This window comes from Dromiciops gliroides, chromosome 6, assembly GCF_019393635.1.
Source record: "Dromiciops gliroides isolate mDroGli1 chromosome 6, mDroGli1.pri, whole genome shotgun sequence".
NCBI classification, from domain to species: Eukaryota; Metazoa; Chordata; class Mammalia; order Microbiotheria; family Microbiotheriidae; genus Dromiciops; species Dromiciops gliroides.
Genome location: NC_057866.1, coordinates 160,752,285 through 160,774,830, shown reverse-complemented (window position 1 = coordinate 160,774,830; position 22,546 = coordinate 160,752,285). Strand labels below are relative to the sequence as shown.

Below are 22,546 nucleotides of genomic sequence, written 5' to 3'. Positions count from 1 at the left end.
CAAGGAAGTGAGAAGGGAGGAAGCTGAGATTGGCAGCACAAACCTTTGCCCCAAAGTGTCTATACTTTACAGCTTACTCCCTAACATACTATCCTCATTTTAGTGAAAGAGATTTTGAGATGGAGGATATTCAGAGAGGTGGGAGCTTGGGGTCCAGGCAAGAGTTGGTGACTAATGAAAGTTTTGAGTAAATAGGTAAAGGTAGGTGAAGACTGAATAAAAATAAAGGTTTGAGGGCTTTTACATAATGGGGGAAGTAGAACAGAAAGTAGAGGTTGAAGTGGAAATTCATCATTATTAGCAGCATCATAGCTAGCATTTACATAGCACTTTAAGAACTGGCAAATGCTTTGCACATATTATCTCATTTGGTCCTCACAACAACCTGGGAGGTCAGTGCTATTATTACCTTCATTTTTACAGATGATGAAACAGAAGCTTGGTAGAGATTAAGTGACTTACCCAGAGTCACACAACTAGTAATCATCTGAGGCAGTATTTGAAATGAGGTCTTCCTGACTCCAAATCCTGTACTCTGTCCACTGTATCATCCACCTGCCTTTAGTGTTAGCCAAAGACACTGAAAATTTGGGAGAAGGGAAAAGATTCTCAAGGCAAAATTTTTGTTTTCATCATTGCTACTGTTTGAGGGATCTCTTCATAAAAAAATGCAATCTCTTGATAACTGACAGCTGTCAGTCATCCATGACTTACTCCAGCTGTTAACCAATCTGGAGTAATTTAAGAAAGTAAAGGCAGAGGCCTCAGCCATCATGGTATTCCGGTTATTTTTCATTTGGCTGTAATTAACCAGTTTGGTTGAAAATGTCCTCTTGCTTTGGCAGAAAATAGCAGCTGTTCAAAATGTTCCATGTGACAGTCATCCAATTCTATCCCCCCCCCCACAAAAAAATACCCACCATGTTCAAGGGGATGGGTCTTTCCCTTCCCCGATTTTTCCAATTACCTCTATAAAGATACAGTATGTAACACATGCAACAATCATGACTTTTTTTCCTAGAAAGATTCTTATTCTAATGGACCATGTATTAACTAAAACATAATCCCAAAGAGTCAAGAGACACCACAATTGAAACGTGATCGATGTTAGGCTATACACACTGTGAGGAAATCTGAAATCGTGGGAAATGCAATTAATAAAAGGAAATCCTTTCTCTTTTGCTTTCAGGGATTCTATACAAAAGCCTGTGAGTTCTTTAAGCAAGCTTTTGATACAACCACTGAGTTCATGGATATCCCGCTGGTGGACGAGACCAAAGTCCACTATGGAATTGCCAAGGCTCACCAGATGATGATAGCAGTCAACAGTTACATAGAATGTGCTGACTTCAGCAGCATCAGTCACCTTCTGACCTGGAAGAAGAACCGAAGCTACGTTTTCCCAGAACCCACTGTTGGTAAGACAGGAATCAAGAAACATGTTCATTTCCAAAATTGCTGATGGCAATGATTTGCCTTGTCATGTTTGGTTGAAATGTTTGCTGAGTTCTAATCCCTTCTGGATTGACCTTGTGCTACAGGGAAGTTAGATACACTTTGGTGTGATATTCTCATTGATTTTAAAGGAATTTCACAAAGAAAAATGGATGGTTATGATCTGTTTAAAAAGGTAACTTCATTCCCCACACTATATTTACAGACATACAGTTTATTCGCCAACCACATTATATTTATAGACAGCCAATATATTCACAAGTATTCACCAACGTGGACTGATCCATAAAGCAATGTGCATTTAAAACCTATTCTTACTGATCAAGAAAAAGACAGTGGTAGATCAAAATATTATTGCATATGTATTATTTTTATGAATGTTAATTATTTTTTCTATCCACTTTCCTTCAGCACTCTATACTTTTGGATAAGTGTCCATAACCTTCTTCCCCATACTATGTCCTCTTCCTAAAGGAATTTTGTACCTCATTTCTCCTGTCTGATTTTAGCCTCAAAGAAATTGGAGGTTAGAACTTTGATGAAAGTGAAAAATTATACCTGAGGTGGGATGACATTAGACTTTGTGTGATAAAGATCTGGGAGGCTTAGGGGATCACATCCTTAATGAATCAGTAATGCAACACAGTACCTTTTTAAAAGCTGCTTAATGCAATCTCTCAATACATTTAGAGAGTGACCCTGTCCTGAACACAGAGGAGAAAAGTCTTACTGTTCTCTGTGCTGGTCAGACCAAAGATAATTATGTCTAGTTCTAGGTGTCATGTTAGGGAGAACATTGACAAGTTGGCAAAAGTCCATAAAAAGGATGAAAAGTATGCTAAATAAGGATAATGGAGGCCATGCCCATACACAGGTTGGTTAAAAGAATTAGGGATCATTAGCTTGCAGGAGAGAAGACTTAGGGGTAATAAAACAGCTGTATTTGAAGGGATGTCACATGGACAGTGGGATTAGGCTTGTACTGCTTGATGTCAAAGAGAAAAACTAAAAATGCTGAGTGGAACTGGTAGAGAGGAAGATTTAATTTCAACATAAAGAAAATTTTCTTAACCATTAGAGCTAGCCAAGAGTAGAATGGACTACCTAGGGAGATAGCAATTTTCTTGTTACTTGGGATCATTCAGAAAAGCCTAGATGAGTATTTGTTGGTAGTTCTTGGGTCAGTTACAAGTTGGACTAGAAAGTTTTGAAGGTCCCTTCTACCTCTCATATTCTGTAATATAATAACACGTATGAACATCCCTTTATATAATAACTGTGCTCCTAGAAAGTTGTGTTCAAATCAAATCTGTATATAGCAAAGCATTTTAAATGCTTTAGGGGAACTTGAATGGAATCATCAAGAATGATGCAGTGGAAAGAGTGCTAAATGTGTGGTCAGTAGACCTGGCTTCACATCCTCACTTCTCCACTTACTATTGTACTTATGTGAGTTTGATCAAATCACTGAATTTCTTTGGCCCTCCGTTCCCTCATCTGTAAAATAAAGAGTATTGGTCTAGGTAGAAGACTAAGGACTAAGATCCTCTCCAGATCTAAATCTATGATCCTGTGGGGGCAGCCAGATGGCACAGTGGATAGAACACTGGCCCTGAAGTAGGGAAGACTTGAATTTAAATGTCACTTCACACACTTACTAGTCGTGTGACCCTGGGCAAGTCACCTAACCCCATATTGCCTTAAAAAAATAAAACAAACATCTGGAGCAATCTCAAGTGGTCCTGATGGCTCTGGAGGAGAGAGTGAGACTAGTGACTTTGCACAGCCCTCCCTCAAATCCAATTCACTGCAAGCCATGACATCACCCCCATGTCATGGTGCTTTGCAAAAATGAAGAACAAACAACAATAAGAATTTGAACAATTTGAAAACTAATCAATTATCACCTAATTTACTTTTTAGGCAAATGCAAAATGTGTGTGTGTGGTTTGTTTTTGTTCAGTCATTTTTCAGTCTTGTCTGGCTTTTTGTGACCCCATTTGGGGTTTAATTGGAAAAGATTCTGGAGAAGTTTATTATTTCCTTCTCCAGATCATTTTTACAAATGAGGAATTAAGGCAAACAGGGTTAAGTGACTTACCTAGAGTCACAACTAGTAAGTATCTCAGGCCAGATTTGAACTCATGAAGATGAGTCTTCCTGATTCCAAACCCAGTGCTCTATTCACTATACCACCCAGCTGCCCTGTACATATATGTACATATATGTAAACACATGTATGCATAGATACACATATACAGAATTTAGTGAGGATCTGTATTAAACTTTTTTTTTTCAAATTTACAGTTTCCCTATATAATTGACTGAACATTAGAAAGCTTTATGAACTCTTGAAAGCCAATAGAATGCCACTTAATTAATTATTAAAAAGGTCTTGTGGCCATCTTTTGTGGAAAAACAGCTTGTTCCACACACATGAGGACAAAATGAATGAAAAAGTTTATTAATAGAAAATTTGGAGATGTTAAGTAATTGTAATAACCAATCTTGGAAAAAAAGAAAAGAAAATTGCACCTCCCTCCTTTCATCAAAGAGGTAGGAGACTTTAGGTATAGAATATTGAGTATGCCTTCAGATCACAATCACTGTGATATTTGATTTTTTTCTCTATTATAAGTGAAGGATCATTGGGGATTTGGGAGGGGGTTACCTGAAAATGTCTGTAATATAAAAACAAAAAATATTAATAAAGCATATTTTTCAAATAAGTAGCTAAAACAAATGACTTGGTTGAATTTGGTATGTCCAAGTATCCAGAGACAATGATATAATTGTTAACCTGTCATTTTAGGGTATATCTTACTTAGATCCTTGAGACTGAATTCTAAGAAATGTGGGGATTGGTTATTGAGTTTGTGGTTCTTCTATGTCTTTGGCTTTGCCTCTTCTGTTGTTGTGCTTTTTAAAAAATTATTTTTTCTTTGGATGATATTTTTATTTTTGCAATTTCATGTAAAACAATTTCAACATTCATTAAAAATTTGAGGTTCCAAATTCTCTCCCTCTTCCCTTCCATCTCCCTGAGATGGCAAGCAATTTTATATAGGTTATACATGTGCAATGATGCAAAACATATTTCTGTATTAGTCATGTTATAAAGGAAAAACACAGACAAAACCCCCCACAAAAATGAAGTTTAAAAGTATGCTTTAGGGGCAGCTAGGTGGTACAGTGGATAGAGCACCAGCCCTGGATTCAGGAGTACCTGAGTTCAAATCTGGCCTCAGACACTTAACACTTATTAGCTGTGTGACCCTGGGCAAGTCACTTAACCCCAATTGCCTCACCAAAAAAATAAAATAAAAAGTATGCTTCAATCTGCCTTCAAACTCTATCAGTTCTTTCTCTGAATGTGGATAGCATTTTTCATCATGAGTCCTTTGGAATTGTCTTGGATTGTTGTACTGCTGAAAACAGGGAAGTCATTCACAGTTGAACATCATACAATATTGCTATTACTATGTACAATGTTGTTCTGGTTCTGCTCATTTCACATTGAATCAGTTTCTATAAGTCTTTCCAGGTTTTTCTGAAAGCATCCTGCTCATCATTTCTTATAACACATCACAACCATATACCACAACGTGTTTAGCCATTCCCCAATTGAAGGACATTCCCTCAATTTCCAATTCTTTGACACCACAAGAAGAGCTACCTGTTTATACCCTTTGATGTTTATAAATTGGAGAACAACTTGTCTTATAAATTTGACTTAGTTCTCTATGTCTTTAAGAAATGAAGCCATTATCTAAGTAACTTGATATAAAAAAAAAATCCCAGCTTTCTGCTTTCCTTCTAATCTTTCCCTCTAATCTTGGTTGCATGGGTTTTGTTTGTGCAAAACCAGCCACTGCTGCTGACTCAGTCAGTCCCAAGGCTTGCTTCTGGTTTGTACTGGCCATGGACCTGCTACCAGCTTCCTGGTGAAGGAACCTGGGGCCTCACTTCTGGCTTTTATGAGGACTCAGCACCTTGCTGGCTTGTCAAGGTGACCTGAGCCGGATAGTGCTCCACTCTCTCTCAGTGAGACAGACCTTTCTCCATGACTGTCTAAGTTGTCTTAGGCTGGATGATTGATTCACACCATCCTTTTGTTCTTCTGCTCCAGAAATAGTTTTGAGGTGCTAATTTAATGGTGCTTTGAAGGTAATTTGGGAGAACTCAGGCAATTCCTGCCTTTACTCCACTATCTTGGCTCTACCCCCTCTACCATGCTTTAGGGGAGCAACAGAAGGAAAAGAATTAGAATTCTTGTCAGTCTATTTGAGTACTCATTAGCATACTGTAGAAGGTCTGGCAGGGGATGAGCATTGTCAATGTATTTCATTTAGCCAAGAGGTGTTTGGTTTTTTTTCCCCCACCTCACCCTACCTCCCACCTTCCTCCCTCCCAACCACATTGTGGTGTTTCCTCCAAATACAGTCTGCCCACAGTAACTTGTTTCTTTTTTCATTCTTATTGTGCCTTGTATACCAAGTATGGCTCATTCAATAGTTTTCTAGAAGGTAGTGCTGGGGTGCCAAGACTTCCCACACCAAAGGATGCATTGGAAACATCTTATTTGACTAGATATGACTCAGACAAGGGAGGCCAGATCTAGAATCAGAAACAACAATAAAACTACCACCAATAACAAGTCTACCTAAGTAGCAGGTTCATGTTTTCTACCTAAAACAGAACTGCACCCAAATGGGCTAAAACATTTTACAAGTGAAGAAATAGCCTGCTCTGATATCATTCTTTTTTGTAGATTTAAATTGGAAAACAAAGTGGTGTTATGAAAAACACTCATTCTTTTCATGGGAGTGCGTGCTTGGCTAGGAATAGATCAGGTTCTATCCAAACAGTAATAAGAACAACTAAACAAACAAAAAAAACAAAAAACAAAAAAAATCCACTGTATAGATGTACACAAGTGTTTAGGTTGAAAAATTATTTTCATTATCTACCGATTAAGCAAAAATTATTATCTTCCCTTGGGAAAAGATGTCCATACCTGTGAGTCAACATTATATCTTGATTATCATTCAATTATCATGTGGGAGAGAGAAGGCTATGACAGCGCTAGCCCAATATAATACTGTCAAAGCAACAGCTATGAAAATAATATTTGCCAAACTGATGAGTTCTCAGATCTTTGAGCTTGACTCTCCTATGGAGAAGCATCCTCAAACTTGCTGCCGAGAGCTCCCGTGTACTCAGTAAAGGGCAGATCAAAGATCAGGAAGAGGCTGTATAAAAACTGTGCCTTCATCCTCCCCTTGGAGACTTCCAACCCCTCCAAACAAATCATTAGCTCACAGAGCCAGCAATATTCTTTTAAGCAGAAGGAACCTATCCCCTTAAGGGAATAGATCAGCGAGAGCACTCAGGTCTATAGATAAAACAGAGCTATGATTCATTCACCAATAATCATCCATCACCTTTATATCTTTCCAAGGGAACACAGAAAACACTAAGAGCCTTCCTTTTATTCTAATAGAATTCAAGGGGGTTGGAAGATGTCAACATTGCACATCTTCTTTCTTATGATAATAATGAGGAAGAGAAAATCCTTCGACCAAAACTGAGGAATTTAGGAAGAATTAAAATGTGTTCCCAGACCTCCACCACCTTCCCCCACTCCCCACCCCAAAAAAGTGTACACACTCAGACCCAAAGCCCTAGAAATGTCAGTTCTTTAGACATAGGGCTTTCCTGTAAATTCCTTTGGACTTCTCCAGAACAAAATATATTTTCTTTACTAGAACTATTATCTCTGCAACCAGGGGGAAATTCATTTCTTTTGCATAAAAGGCTAATAGATCTTGCCTTTTGGAGATGGCAGCTGTACATGTGGAAACAGTGGTATGCTGTGAAACAAAAGTGCCCTTCATTCATCTTAATAGGGACGTTAACCTAGAAGTGTAATTACGGCCAGTAAATGCCGACATTGTTAACCACTTCCCTGCTCTTCTCTCTATCAGGGGTATCTCTCATACACTTCCTTGGGGCATCCACATACAAGTCATCTTTTGACATTCCCGGTTGCTCTAAAGAAACAAGATACAAACACAGAATATGGAACCTGTTGAAAATACTGGTCATTCCAGTTTTGAAGACATTTACAATTTCCTATGTCTTTAAATGTCCAAAGTGCCATCCCAACTCCATTAGTCAGTATTTTTTTTCGTTTTTAATATTCATGTTTATAAGATTTTGAATTCCAAATTGTTCTCCCTCCCTTCTCCCCTCCCCAAGACATAGTATTTTAAAGGAAAGGCAATGTAGTATAATGGACAGAACACTGGAATCACAAGGACCTGTGTTTGAATCCAGCCTCTGACATTCACAAGCTATGGGACCATAGGCAAGAACCTTTCTGAGACTCAGTTTCCTTATCTATAAAACGGGAATAATAGCACAGTTAGGATCAAATGAAACAGGAGAAGGGAGAGTTGGGATTCTAATCAGCCTATTTAAGTACTTACTGGGATATTATATCAGATCTGATAAAGGATGGAATGAAACTTATTTTATTTTTATGTTAAATTGCTTTACAAACATTAAATCACTATGTTTATCAACAAGCATTTATTAAGTGCCTTCTATGTGCTGTGTACTATGCTTAGTTGTCACCATGACTATCATCTAATAATATTTTCTTCAAAAAAAAAATAAGGAGCCTAGAATCTGGCTCCCTCCAGATCATTAGAATATTAATTGAGAAGTGGACTAGGGCTTATATGGGGATGATTCTAGACTCAAGGTTCCAAGCTCAAATAGAAAAGGGGCCACTAAACCATATATAAGTATCCCTGTGAGTTGCATATTGACTTAGCAAACCATATATCAACATTAGCTATGTTTTATTGTATTTTTATCTATTTTGTTAATATTTCCCAATTACATTATTTTGGTGGGGCAATGAAGGTTAAGTGACTTGCCCAGGGCCATACAGCTAGTAAGTGTCAATTGCCTGACGCTGGATTTGAACTCAGGTTGTCCTGAATCCAGGGCCAGTGCTTTATCTACTGCACCACCTAGCTGCCCTTTATATACATGTGTATATGTATGTATTATATGTGTGTATAAATATACAAATATATGAAATGGTGCATTTGCCTGACAAAAGGAACTCTTTAAAGAAGGCATTCTCCAGTAACCTGTCTCAGTCCCAAGAACAAATGATGAAACCCACTTCCCTCCTTTAAAAAAAAGGGGGGGCAATGAGGGTTAAGTGACTTGCCCAGGGACACACAGCTAGTAGGTGTCAAGTGTTTGAGGCTACATTTGAACTCAGGTCCTCCTGAATCCAGAGCTGGTGCTTTATCCACTGCACCACCTAGCTGCCCCCCCCTTCCCTCCTTTTAAGAAAGAGGTTAGGGGAATATGGGTTTGGAATGTTATATACTTTGTCAGACAGAATTGCTTTATTGATCAATTTTGCTTAATCACTTTTCTTTGTTACAAGAGAGGGTTCAATTGGAACAGAATGAGCAGAAGGGGAGCTATTTAAAAACCAGGCAGTAATAAAAGGTTATTTCACTACATCTAGGACCCCTGATTTCCTCAGACCTCTAAGGGTATTATAGTCTTAGAAAGTTTTCACAAGGCTGAGAGAGGTGGCTTGGCTTGGCCAAAGCTGAATAGCTAGTAAATAATTGTTCCAGTTAGGATTTGAGCCCCTTTCCTGACTCTTAAGTATAGTATAGCCCTCTGAGTACTAGGCAAGGTTGTCTCTTTCCAATAAACCAGCAAAAGAGAAATGGGTGGGGAAGAGGATAGCTGAGATGCAAGTGGCAGTGTTTTCCAGAGGTAAGGGTTCTTTCCATAGGAGGAAAAGGCAACCATTTATTTGGCACAGCTATAATCAATTTAATCCAGCATCAGACAGCTGCCCTGGCTTAATGACAACAATTCGTGTTGAACATGTATTACAGATTGCAGCAGGCTGCCTGATTTATTTCTATCTTTCATTTATAAAAATACATAACATAAAAACTACATTTGTTTTTTAAATTTATTTTATTTTTAATCTATAGAATAAAACAAGCATTTCCATAACATAGCATGATAAAAAAGGATAAATGCACAGGAAACTGCAAATCTATTATGTACAACTTGATATTCCTTTTAAATATATGATAAAGTTATCATGTGAATGTCTTTATTTGTCTTTTTTCGTTTCTAATTCCATTATTCATATGCACATAACCTATAAGAAAATGTTACTATATATATTAGAGTTTATTCCCTATAATGGTCACAGTCTAACATTTATCTTTTTCACCATTTCAAAAATATGGTTATGAAGTCTTCGCAGGCCACACATGTGACTAATTTTAATTTAACTTAACATTGGCTTTCTGTGTAGTTTTCAAGTTCATTGTCTTCAGGTGTTCTCTGACTTATCAGTGAGCAAGTTGACTTTGGAGCTAGTTACTTGTAGTTTCAATCGAAATTATAAAAACATTATTGTGAATCACAGACCTAGAAATGGAAGACACCTGGTCTAATCCCCTCATTTTGCAAATGAAGATAATGGGACCAAGAGAGTTAGATGACTTTACCAGGCACTACTCTGGCTCCCAGGACAAAGGTGGTTAAAGACAACCTATGCAAAAGCCTATTTAAGTCATGAGAGCCAAGGTCTGGAGTCAGGAGGACCCAAGTTCAAATCCAGCCTCAGATACTTACTAGTTGTGTGACCCTGGGCAAGTCACTTAACCCTCTTTGCTTCAGTTTCTTCATCTGTAAAATTAGAAGGAAATGGCAAACCACTCCAGTGACTCTGCCAAGAAAACTCCAAATGGGGTCACAGAGAGTTGGAGGTGACCGAAGCGACTCAGAAACAAAAATTGAATTAGTTCTAAGAGTAAGAGCCTGAGAATAGGGAATCTGTTATATAATGTGGAAAGGAAGAAATAAGGATCCATCTTTTCCTAAATAAAATTTTGAAAAAGATTGCTTGCCTTTAAGATCCTTCTACCTCCTAACGCCCTTCTTTCTAGCTAGCTCAGTATGCTGTTTTAAGAACCGCCACCCTTTCTCCTTCCACTGTAGCATATTTCCATAGTCAGTCCTCCATGGCTGCCCACCTCTGCATTCTCTCTTCTTTGGGGGCCACATTCCATAATTATAATTACATAACAATCTGTTTCTTTTTCATTTTCTATTTCCGTTATTGCAGTCAGGGTGGACATTGTTTTCTTGGTTCTGCTCTCAGTTTCCTTGCCTTTCTGTGCAATCTTTCATGCCATTTATTTTCCACAGCTTGTTTATCCATTCCTCAATCAGTGATGATCTCCTTTGTTTCCAATTCTTTACTACTACAACAAATACTGCTGTGAATAATTGGTGTACAGGGGCCCTTCCTCTCTATCTTCCACTTCCTTGGGTGTCTTTTTCTAGCAGTATGATCTCTAGTTCAAAGGACACCAATGGTTTAGTCTCACTGTCTTAGAATAATTCTAGATTGATTTGCAGTAGACCAATTCACAGCTCCACCTACAGTTTTGTCTTTCTAAAATCCCACCAATGCACCATCTTGTCCAGAATAGAAGGGCTCACTTCTCTTGTCCAGACTTGTTTCTCCTCCAAAAGAGGGGGAAATTGTTGTTTCTTCAAAATTCAGCCTCTGTTTCTAAAGAGTTCTATCCCACCCAGCAGATCTTTAGTTTCCAGCTCTAAATGTCCTTGGCAAAGGCGATAAGAAGGGAGTGTATGTACTTGATTCCCCTGGAGGCCGTTAGGTGGTGCAGTGGATAGAGCACTGGTCCTGAAGTCAGGAGGACCTGAGTTCAAATCTGACCCAGACACTTGACACTTACCAGATGTGTGACTCTGGGCAAGTCATTTAACCACAATTGCCTCAAATCTCTAGGGCCATCTCCAGTCTTCCTGATATATACCTTGCCACAGGACTCAGATAGCTCTGGAGGAGAGAGTGGAGTTGGTGACTTCGAACAGCCGCCCTCCTTCACTTAAATCCAATTCACTGCAAGTCATGACAAAACTTCCAGATGTCATGGTCTTCTTTGAGAACAAGGATGAACAACAGCAGCAGCAATGATAGCTTGATTCTCCTAGTTCTCCCCACCCAAAAATTACTTAGATTTTTTGTTGTCTTATCTGTATTAATGTTGTGCCCCCCGACTCCCACCCAGTAGAATATAAGCTCTTTGATGGCAGGGGACTGTTTCCTCTTTTCTTTGCATTCTCATTGCCTGCCGCAGTACTTGGAATATAGCAGGCACTTAATAAGGGCAAATTGAATTACATTCAAATGAATGTATTGAACGTTCAGTTCAGTGAATTGAACTGAACTCCATTGAATTAGATAAATGTCTGAAGGCTAAGTACTCCTCAGGGACTAAATCATACTAAGATGTGAGCTATTTTTGGTCTTCCTAATTCTCCTGAAAGTACTTGGTTTGGTTTAGTTGTTGTTTTTTTTTTTTTTTTAAAGAGCCTGCTTGTGGACACAAATCAATCTAATTGGTTTCCACCATATAAACCAAAATTGATGTGATAACATTTATTTATATGTGATAACAATATGAAGAATGAAGGATGTTTATGCTTGACACTTAACACTAAGAAATACTATGATATTTTTGGACAAATTTCCATTTCCCAGCAGTAGGGTGAACCTGCCAGGGAGTCGACCCTGGAACTGATTTTCAGTGATGCTTCTCTTCTGCATCTGATTGCCAGTTGTCTGAAAGGTCCAACATACAAGATGGTTGGTTGCATGGAAGCTGTTCCTGGGGGAGACCACCCCCCTATACCCCCCCACCCCACCCACAGTTTTGTATGGAAGTTGTTTCTAACTCAGGAAGCACAAAGCACCACCTGTATACATTTAGTGCCGCCATCTTTTCTCGTGTATATTTCTTCCTTGTTGTTTTCTTATTCTGACCCTACCCAGAGGTGATGCCACTGGATGGGACAAGCAGTACAAAGGTTTCAAGTTCAGGTAGCACTTTAAAATCTGATTTTACAAAAGTAACCCTGGGTGCATAACTTATATGGGCCATGTAAAATGTGAATCTTTTTGCTGATCTCAACATAATCCATGAGGGAGTTGGGTAGGATAACTTGAGAAGGCATTTGGAGATAAATGTCTACCAGCAAACAATATATAAGATAATTCTAAAGATCAAAACCTATTAAAAAAGCCAAAGCAAACTTTCAGTCTAGCGGGGGTTGTTGTAAAGAATTACAAAGACATAAGATTTTTTACTCTACCTTTTGAATTGATCCCCTCTTCCCCTACTCCCCACTATCAGAGGCAGGGTTTTCTAACCAGTAGACAAGTTAAGAATGGAAAGTTTCCTTAGATAACTAATTCTCGGTTTATTAGGAAATGATAATGTAGCCTCATATCCCTTGGGTTGAAAGATCTTTTTTCTTCTTTTTTTTGGGCTGCCTCTGAGCGCTTCCACCTATCTGCTGGCTTGGTTCAATAAAAGAGAATTCTTGATCGCTCAAAGGAAACCTGCCTCACTTTTAGATTCTGCTCACAGCTCCTGGTTTCTGATAGTGGCACAAACTGTAACTCTCCAATACTCACCAAGAGAAAGTGAAGCAGGGTTGTGGGCTCACAGAGGGGTCCTTAATGAGCAGTGTGAGTGGCTCAGCAGGGGGATTGGGGGTGGTGGTGTTCATTAAATTAAGCTAGAGCAAAAGCCACACAGTTGGTCATCAGGAGCCCTGCTCTTGGGGGAGAGGGCCCTCTGGTTCCCCCAGCTTTTCTCATTTGTCCCTCATCCCCAGCTGGGGTTGCAGGGATGGCTAACTGATTTTCAATGCTTTAAGTACATATACCCTTAAGTTTTTAGTGCCTTCTCCCCATACCACAAAAAATATATATTTTTGTCTTGCTTTATGTTTATTCTATCTATGTCGTGTTTGCTTATCTGAATATATGTTTATTCCCCGGGCTAAAGTGTAAGTTCCTTGAGGGTAGGAACTATTTTGATTGATTTTGTCTTTTTATCTCCAGCACCTAAGATAGTGCCTGGCACAAAAAAGGGACTTAACAAATGCTTTCCGAATGGGATGTCGAATTTACTGATGTAAATTTCAGCCAGTGCCCATTTGGATGAGCAGTATTGGTGTCTGGTAAAGGTTCTGCCTCCTTCTTTATGATAAGAAGCATCGAGACACAGTGGCAAGGCAAATGGCGAGGCAAATGAAAGGATGCAATGTAAAGTATGGAAAATAAGGAAAATAATCTGTACAATGATTAAAACAATGTAATGGGGGAGGGGAATAGAAATGGAATGTAGTATGAGGATAATGGCCAAGTTTGACCTCAAAGAAAAGATCTGAGAATTTCCTTCCCTTTCTTTGCATAGGTAGGAAATTGTGATACATTTCATATAGTATCAGGCTCAGTAGATACAAGGGTTAGTTAAAATAATTTGCCCCTCCCCTTTCTGTTTTGTTCTTTGTAATAAGGGTGGGAAATTGAGAAGTAAAGAAAGTGTAAAAACAAAGAATCGGTAAAAAATTTTTATACATACTATTAAAAATGGAGGGGGGGCAGCTAGGTGGCACAGTGGATAGAGCACCGGCCATGGAGTCAGGAGGACCTGAGTTCAAATCTATTCTCAGACACTTGACACTTACTAGCTGTGTGACCCTGAGCAAGTCACTTAACCCCAATTGCCCCCCCCAAAAAAAAAATTAGTCCAGCCTTGGAACCTGCACTTAAGTCCTATCTCTGATATGTGTACTGGCTCTCTGACCCTGAGCAAGGGATTTACCCTCTTGGTATAGCAGACAACTATCTAAGACTCTATATCACTGTATTGGTGGAAAATTTTTCTGTGATTGACGTTCTCTATATCAATGATATCACAGATCCTGATCAATGAATGAATGAATGAATGAATGAATGAATGAATGAATGAATGAATGAATCTTCCACTCAGAGGAAGAGTTTATGTGGAGTTTTTTTTTTTATTTCACAAGTTTTCTCTTTGATGTGTATGACATTCTTTAATACCTAAAGTATAGAATGATTTCAAACACTGGCTTTCTTTGTCACTTACTTTACCTAAAGCATCACTAACTTATTGTAGAACCTGCAAATGTTTTCTTCCCATTTATCTTTTTAGTACTTCAGGTGTTTTTTCCCTACCACAATAACCATCAACACATATTCAGGACTGCTACAAATGCTTCCTTTTCCATCATTTCATTCTTCTCTTTCCAACTTTGTCATGCCTACATTAGGATCATATTGAGCAAGCCTAGCCAATCAGAGGTAGAAAGGTAGCCCTTTGAGGGGGGGGACAAGATTTCTTTACAGATTTGAAAGTATTCATTACCTCTCCTCATGATGACTGACTTGAAATTCAATCCCTATGTAATTTTGTGAAGTCTCTACTTTGCATCTCCACTAATTGTCTCTGTGGCTTGGGGGTGCGCATTTCTCAGTGGGAGAAATATTGACCTAGAATAGAATTGTCAGATGAAATGGTTTGTCATAGAATGTTTCTTGTTTTTAAAATATGCCAGCCCTCTCTGACCAATGCCATAGTCCTGGATAAAATGTGTCCTTTGGCAAGTATGGATGAGGCTTAAATTCAATTTTTTTTCTTTATCCTCTGAAATACTGTAAACAGTCAAAATTAAAAGCATTGATTGTTGTTTACAAAAGAAATTATTCTAACGGTGCTCTGAACTCCATGTCCTCTTCTCTCTCTCATTTCATTCTGTTCTTCAATCAAAAACCTGAGCCAATAGATGTGCTGGCATCCATGCCCTTAAGGCCAGCAAACTCGGACTTTGTTAGACCAATAGGGAAAACTCAAGTTAGCTCACTTGATAGCAGTGTGCTGTACCTTGGGGGGATCTGATTTATTGACTTCCACCCAGTGCACAGACACCCCAAATGAGAAAAAAAGGACTGGTTAATTTTTAGACTGCAGAAGGATGAGTCTGATCTTCTAAAATTAATACTCCAAAGTCTTGTGTTTTGGGGTATGAACAGAGATAGGAATTAAAATGTGCTCTGTCAGCTAGCCGAAGGATACTTGGCTCCTCTCATTCAAAAGCTTTGGTGTCATACAGATCCACTCAGTGATGGGACACTCTCCTCATTTTTCATACAAAGTTCACTCTCAATGTTAAGATAATGAGGACAAGATTTTTGTTGTTGTTGAGTCATTTCAGTTGTGTCCAACCCTCATTTAGGGTTTTCTTGGCAAAGATACCAGAGTGGTTTTCCATTTCCTTCTCCAGCTTATTTTGAAGATGAGGAAACTGAGGCAAATAGAGTTAAGTGACTTACCCTGGGTAACACAGCTAATAGGTGGCTGAGGTACGGTTTGAACTTAAGTCTTCCTGACTCCAGGCCTTGGCTCTCTATCTGCTGTGCCACCAAGATGTAGGACAAGATAACCTGCCCACACTCAAGGAAAGAAGTAATGCTGCCAGATCAATGATCAAAAGCATTATCAACAAAGCAGGCAGAAACAATTCCCCAAATCATAGAATTTAAGGTTAATGAATTTTCTCCTCAAAATTTCTCAAGCATTGATGAGCAGAACCAGGAGAACATTGTACACAGTATCAACAACATAGTGTGTTGATCAGCTGTGATAGACTTGATTCTTCTCAGCAATACAATGGTCCAAGATAGTTCCAAAGGATTCATGATGGAAAATGCTCTCCAAATCTAAAAAGAAAATAAAAGAACTGTGGAATCTAGATGCAGATTGAACCATAATATTTCTCCTTTTATTGTTTTTCTTTTTTGAGGTTTTTCCATTTTGCTCGGATTCTTCTTTCACAGCATGACTAATGCAGAAATATGTTTAAAGTGATTGTACATATATAACCTATATCAGATTGCTTTCTGTCTTTGGAAGGGGTTAGGGAGGGAAGGGAGGGAGAAAACTAGAAATCTTATAAAAACAAATGTTGAAAACTATCTCTACATATAACTAGAAAATAATAAAATACTTTTATGATAAAAAACAAAACAAAACAAAATTTCTCAAGCATATTATATACTATCTTCTGGTAGACACAGCACCAGGAAGGGGGAAGTCCAGATGATAAACAGGGAAACTTTGCAAAACCATAGTATCCCAGAATCATAGGATCCTGAATTTAGTGTTGGAAGGTACCTTAGAGGTCACCAGTTTGAAGTCCCTCATTTTACAGATGAGGAAACCAGGGCCCCAAGAGGTTCAATGACTTGCTGGGGTAAAACAACTAGCAAGTGTCTGAAGTGGGATTTGAACCCCAGTCTTCTGACTGAGTCAAATTCTTTCTCCGCTATACCCTACTGCCTGGATTGAAAGGTAGAAATTCATCTCCCTCTTGTGATAGATGAAGAAAACTGAGACCCAGAGACATTCTCCTCACCCTCTAACCCAAGTGTTCTCATCCCCTCTGTTACAATACCACAAACTGATCTTTGTTGGAATACGTGGTAAACCGGCTGAAAAAAATGAGTATTTGGAGATTGGCGTATTATTTAAAAATACAAAGATCCAAATAGCAGTAAAATCTGTCTCTAATCTGAGTGGATTTATCTGTTCCCTCACCCACACCCCGGGCTTTACATCATAATCTCATTTGAAAATGTTAAATCCTATTTAAAAAGAAATAAAGAAAATGCAGATTATTCCTCAATAATTTGATTGGCAGGAAATAGAGAACAAAACATTACAAGCAGCACTTTTTAATAATGCATCATGACTTACATGAATCTACTAAGTTTAGGCATACAATTAGATGACTAATTATGTTGAGAATGCAAGTGGATGCTTAAATAGATGACCATGCCCCTAGGCCCTTCCAGTTGTTTCTGCTGTCTCATTTAGTCATGCAAATGTTATTAAGCATCCCCTGTTAAAAATTTTCAAGGCTCTGCAAGTGTAATTGTATAGATAATTATACATAATCTTGTCACTCTCTATATCCACTATGTGTGTTTAAAAAAAAAAGAACCTATATATCAGCTTCCTACTTGGGAATATTCTTGGTGAATGTCAAGGAAAATATAAGTAAGATATGAAGACGCAGACCAAGCTCCAGCTCTGTTACTGGGAAAAGTTCTTGATTTTATTTCACACACTGATTTGAGATGGGGGGCGGGGGGAACAACAACCCACAAGTTTAAATAAGTTTAAATGGCCACAAAACAAACGTACATATTAATGGAAATGGGGAAGATTATACAAAATTAATTACCCTCTGCAAGAAGTACATGGAAAGTCCATCAGGTTTGCACAGAGAAGCAGCATGATGTGATTGATAGCTGGAGTCTTAGGCTGCAATGGCTTCCGAGTCCCACCTCCGACAGCATGCTGTCTTTGAGTTTTCTCATCTGTGAAATGGGGGTGATAATACCTCTGGGACCTGCTTACCAAGGTTGTCCTGCAGATCAAATGAGATATCAGAGCTGTATGAATTAAAATTTTATTATTAGTGCAGATCACAGCTATACAATATCAAAAACAAATATTTAGAGAAAGAATTAGGGAATTAATTTTTGATGTGAGAATGAGAGTTTTTCTATCATGCTAAAGAGGGTTTTAGATACAAAAACTTTCCAAGCTATCACTGTAGAACAGTTTGGCATGATGAGATCACATTGTTGAAAAACAAAACTCTCAAGTCTTTGTCCCAAAGAACTGATGATATGAACAGAGGGATGCTGAAATAGCTTCTTCATACTTGCCCCAAGGACACATAACTCCATGCACATCAGAGAATTTGACATGAAGTAAAATCCATTAAGTAAAAGAATAGAGTTTGCTTTAGATCCCTGTGTCCAAGTCATGCTGAATGTTTAAAAAATTGGGGATGAGACTAGCACAAATTCAGAAAAGGAGTTGTTTGAGTACCAATCATCAATTATCCAGCTAAGGAGCAGAGGTGAACCAAAAGATCAAACAATCAATCAGTCAATAAGCAACCAAACACCACAGGCAAACTGCCTGAAGTCAGAAGAGTCAGTAGTTGCCCCCCTCCCCCCCCCCCCCGCTTTTTTTTTTAGCACTTCTGCTCTACAAACAGAAATGAAAAAGAAATAGTCATACGAGGTGAGGATCATAGAGCAAAACTGGAAGGGACTCAAAATTAGGAATAGCAACAACAAAAATCTGCTATTTAAAAAGAAGGAAAAGGGGACTTGGGTGGGGAAGGTAGCTATTGTCAGGGTTCGACAACCTAACTTGACTAAAGTTAAATGTCTTCATGGAAAGTGCTTTTGGTGTTGGTGGGTTGAGTCTCCCCAGAACATGCATATTTGGCTATTTTTTCTTTTTTGTTTTGTTTTGTTTTCCTGGAATGTTTATTTATTTATTTTTTAATTAATAAAGTATTTTATTTTTTCCCATTACATGTAAAGATAGTTCTCAACTTTTGTTTATACAGGCTTTCCAATTTCAGATTTTTCTCCCTCCTTCCCCTCCCTCCCCCCCTCCCCTAGACAGCAGGTAATCTGACATAAGTTTTATTACATATATATGTGCGTGTGTGTGTATGTATATATACATATATACACATAACATTAAACATATTTCTGCATTAGTCATGTTATAAGAGAAAAATCAGAGCAATGACAAAAAAATTCAAAATAGAAAAACATCAGCACCAAAAATGAAAGAAATAGTATGGTTCATTCAGCATTTATACCCCACAGTTCTTTTTTTTTTTCCTGGATTTGGAGAGCCTCTTCTATCATGAGTTCCCTGGAACTCTTCTGTACCATTGCATTGGTGAGAAGAATATAGTCCATCACAGTAGATCAACACTCAATGTTGATGATACTGTGTACAATGTTCTTCTGGTTCTGCTTATCTCACTCATCATCAGCCCACGCAAGATCCTCCAGGTTTCTCTGAACTCCTCCTGCTCATTGTTTCTTACAGCACAATAGTATTCCATTGTATTCATATACCACAATTTGCCCAATTGATGGGCATCCCCTCATCTTCCAATTCCTTGCCACCACATAAAGAGCAGCTATAAATATTTTTGTACATGTGGGTCCCTTTCCCCTTTCCATGATTTCTTTGGGAAAAAGACCCAAAAGTGGTATTGCTGGGTCAAAGGGTATGCAGGGCTTTATCGCCCTTTGGGCATAATTCCAAATTGCTCTCCAGAATGTTTGGATCAGTTCACAGCTCCACCAACAATGCATTAGTGTTCCGATTTTTCCACAGCTTCTCCAACATTTATTATTTTCCTTTTTGTAATTTTATTGGCTATTTTTTCTACCCGCCTCCCAGCCAGGAATTGCCACAGTCAAGTCCAGGGAGCTTCAACTTAATACCCTTTTTTCCAACTATAGATAGATGACCAACATGAAAGTAAATCTAAGAAATGTCGAGGGCCAGACATTACAGTGATGCTACCCAATCAACAAAGTCTTTGCCTTGAATATTCATGCTGTATCTACACACACAATGCTAAGCAGAAAAGCAGGACAGTTTTACTTAAAGAAAACAAGTTTGGGAGACAAATATAAAAGTGGATCTTTGCTTGCTTTCATTTTTTGCTCAAACTTTGATAGCACAAAAAACTTTGATAGCACAAACTTTAAGACACAAAAACACAAGTTAGAGTTTCACATTTTTAAATGAATTGTAATCAAATACAATTTAAACATTGTTGTTCAGTCACTTTTGGTCATATCCACCCCATTTGACATTTTCTTGGCAAAGATACTGGAGTGGTTTGCCATTTTCTTCTCCAGTTCACTTTACAAATGAAGAAACTGAGGCAAACAGGGTTAAGTAACTTGCCTGGGGTTGCATAGCTAGTAAATGTCTGAGACCAGATTTGAACTTAGGAAGGTGAGTCTTCTGCACTCCAAACCCAGCACTTTACTGCATCACCTCACTGCCCAAACCTTTAATCTTATACCTGGAATATAATATAAGAATACTTCCTATAGAAAGGTCAGTATTAAGACCTCCAATTTCATCAATAAAGGGAACTCCAAGTGGAAACTCTATACACTAATGCAGATTAATAACTTGTCTGTAATTTATAGTAGTAGAATTTTTGCTTGGGGGAACTTAAGAAATTGTTTTGCCCATGAAGTTCATGAGAGACAGACAGGAAAGGATGGTATTATTACTATGGTGGCAAATGTAATATACCCTTAAACTCAAAACTATAAGCAACCGAAATTTTCTAATGTAACAGACATTCTCTGTTTCCAACACAGTCCCCTCTTTTTTGTTCTTTATATACTTCAGACTTCTTCTTCGTTGAAATTTATTAAGTTAAGAATTACAAAAAAGGGGGGGCAGCTAGGTGGCGCAGTGGTTAGAGCACCGGCCCTGGAGTCAGGAGTACCTGAGTTCAAATCTGGCCTCAGACACTTAACACTTACTAGCTGTGTGACCTTAGGCAAGTCACTTAACCCCAATTGCCTCACTAAAAATACAAAAATACAAAAAAAGAATCTGTCACAGCAAATATGGGACAAAAGCAAGACTTGAACCCATGTCTTTTGATTCTAAGACCAGCCCTCTAGCTACAATGCCATGCTGCCTTTCAAAGAAAGATTGTTAGCACTGCAAGGATATACCAGTGAATTCTTGACTAAAGGGTCAATAATAATATTTTAGAGTCAGAAAGAACCATAGCATTTTCAGTCTCCTCATTTTGTAGAGAAAACTGAATCCCTGATACTTGCTCCTCATCAGTGTCAGTGGATATAATCCACTACTAGTTGAGATATACATATACATATACACATGCACACACACACACACACACACACACACACACACACACACATATATATATATATATATATATATATATATATATATATATATATATATATAGTAGAATTGGCTGGCCCTGTCCTATTGGAACTCTAAAATTTTCAAAAAATGCAATTTCCAGGAAGTTCCAACACAATCACTGTAGGAGTGTGCAAAGTGTGTATTCCTCAGAAGATATTGTTGCATGGCTAATGTGGAAATGTTTTGCAAGACAGCAAACATTTTGTTGTTGCTGCTGCTGTTGTTTAATCATTTCAGTCGTGTTCGATTCTTCATGGCTCCATTTGAGGTTTTCTTGGCAAAGATACTAGAGTGGTTTGCCCTTTGCTTCTCCAGCTCATTGTATAGATGAGCAATTGAAGCAAACAGAGGTAAGTGACTTGCCCAGGGTCACACAGCTAACACGGGGCAAAGTTAGGATTTGAATTCAGGGCCTCTTGTTGCCAAATCCAGCAAACTTTCAACTGTGCTGTACAATCTCTCTAAGGACCAGATTTGGAATCAGGGAAATTTGAAATTATGTCTTGCCAATGACACATGTTACCTCTGAAGGAACTCTCAGGAATGTAATTTACCAAGGAATTCCGAAATTGCGCATCTAGATGATTAACAACAACAGCAACAATAATAATAATAATAATAATTTCAGATTGCTTCTTATAGCCCTGGTTTTTCCACTGATGCCTGAGTCTCAAGAAATTTTACTCTGAGAGTCCTGAATCATTCACTTTCATTTCCCTAAAGCTTCATTCACCATCTCTGACTTCCTTTCTTTTTTTTTCTTTTTCTTTTCTTTTCTTTTTTTTTTTTTTTGGCACAGGGCAATAAGGGTTAAGTGACTTGCCTAGGGCCACACAGCTAGTAAGTGTCAAGTATCTGAGGTGGGATTTGAACTCAGGTCCTCCTGAATCCAGAGCTGGGGCTTTATCCACTGCACCACCTAGCTACCCCTATGTCTATGACTTTCCAAAGCGAAATTCCCTTCCCTAGCCACAAAACCCATATATGTGTTGTTCTCCCCCCTTTCCCCTACCTCAATTGATTGTAAGGTCCTTGAGGCCAGTGGCTCTTTTGCTTTAGTATTTTTATCCTTATAGCTCAACATATAGAAAGCACTTTAAAATGCTTTTTTAATTCATTCAAGAGAATTTTATTTGAAAATTAGAAATATCCCTGGGTTGTTTTCCTAAAACACTTATCCTGTGATCCTTTCTATAGTGAGAAATGTTCATGGTGCTAGACTTTGATTCATACCTCGAGCAAATATTGAACACTTGCAATACAACTCTTTTTAAATGTGGAAAATAAAATTT

At 38.3% G+C, this 22,546-nt stretch overlaps 1 protein-coding gene across 1 annotated transcript in view; it reads left to right on the top strand.

The window, feature by feature from the left end:
- TTC29 (tetratricopeptide repeat domain 29) overlaps window positions 1-22,546 on the top strand; it is a 249,965-nt gene that overhangs the window by 157,877 nt on the left and 69,542 nt on the right. The window contains exon 11 of the mRNA XM_043971929.1: window positions 1,190-1,418. Coding sequence (XP_043827864.1) covers window positions 1,190-1,418 — 229 coding nt within the window. The remainder of the gene's footprint in view (window positions 1-1,189; window positions 1,419-22,546) is intronic.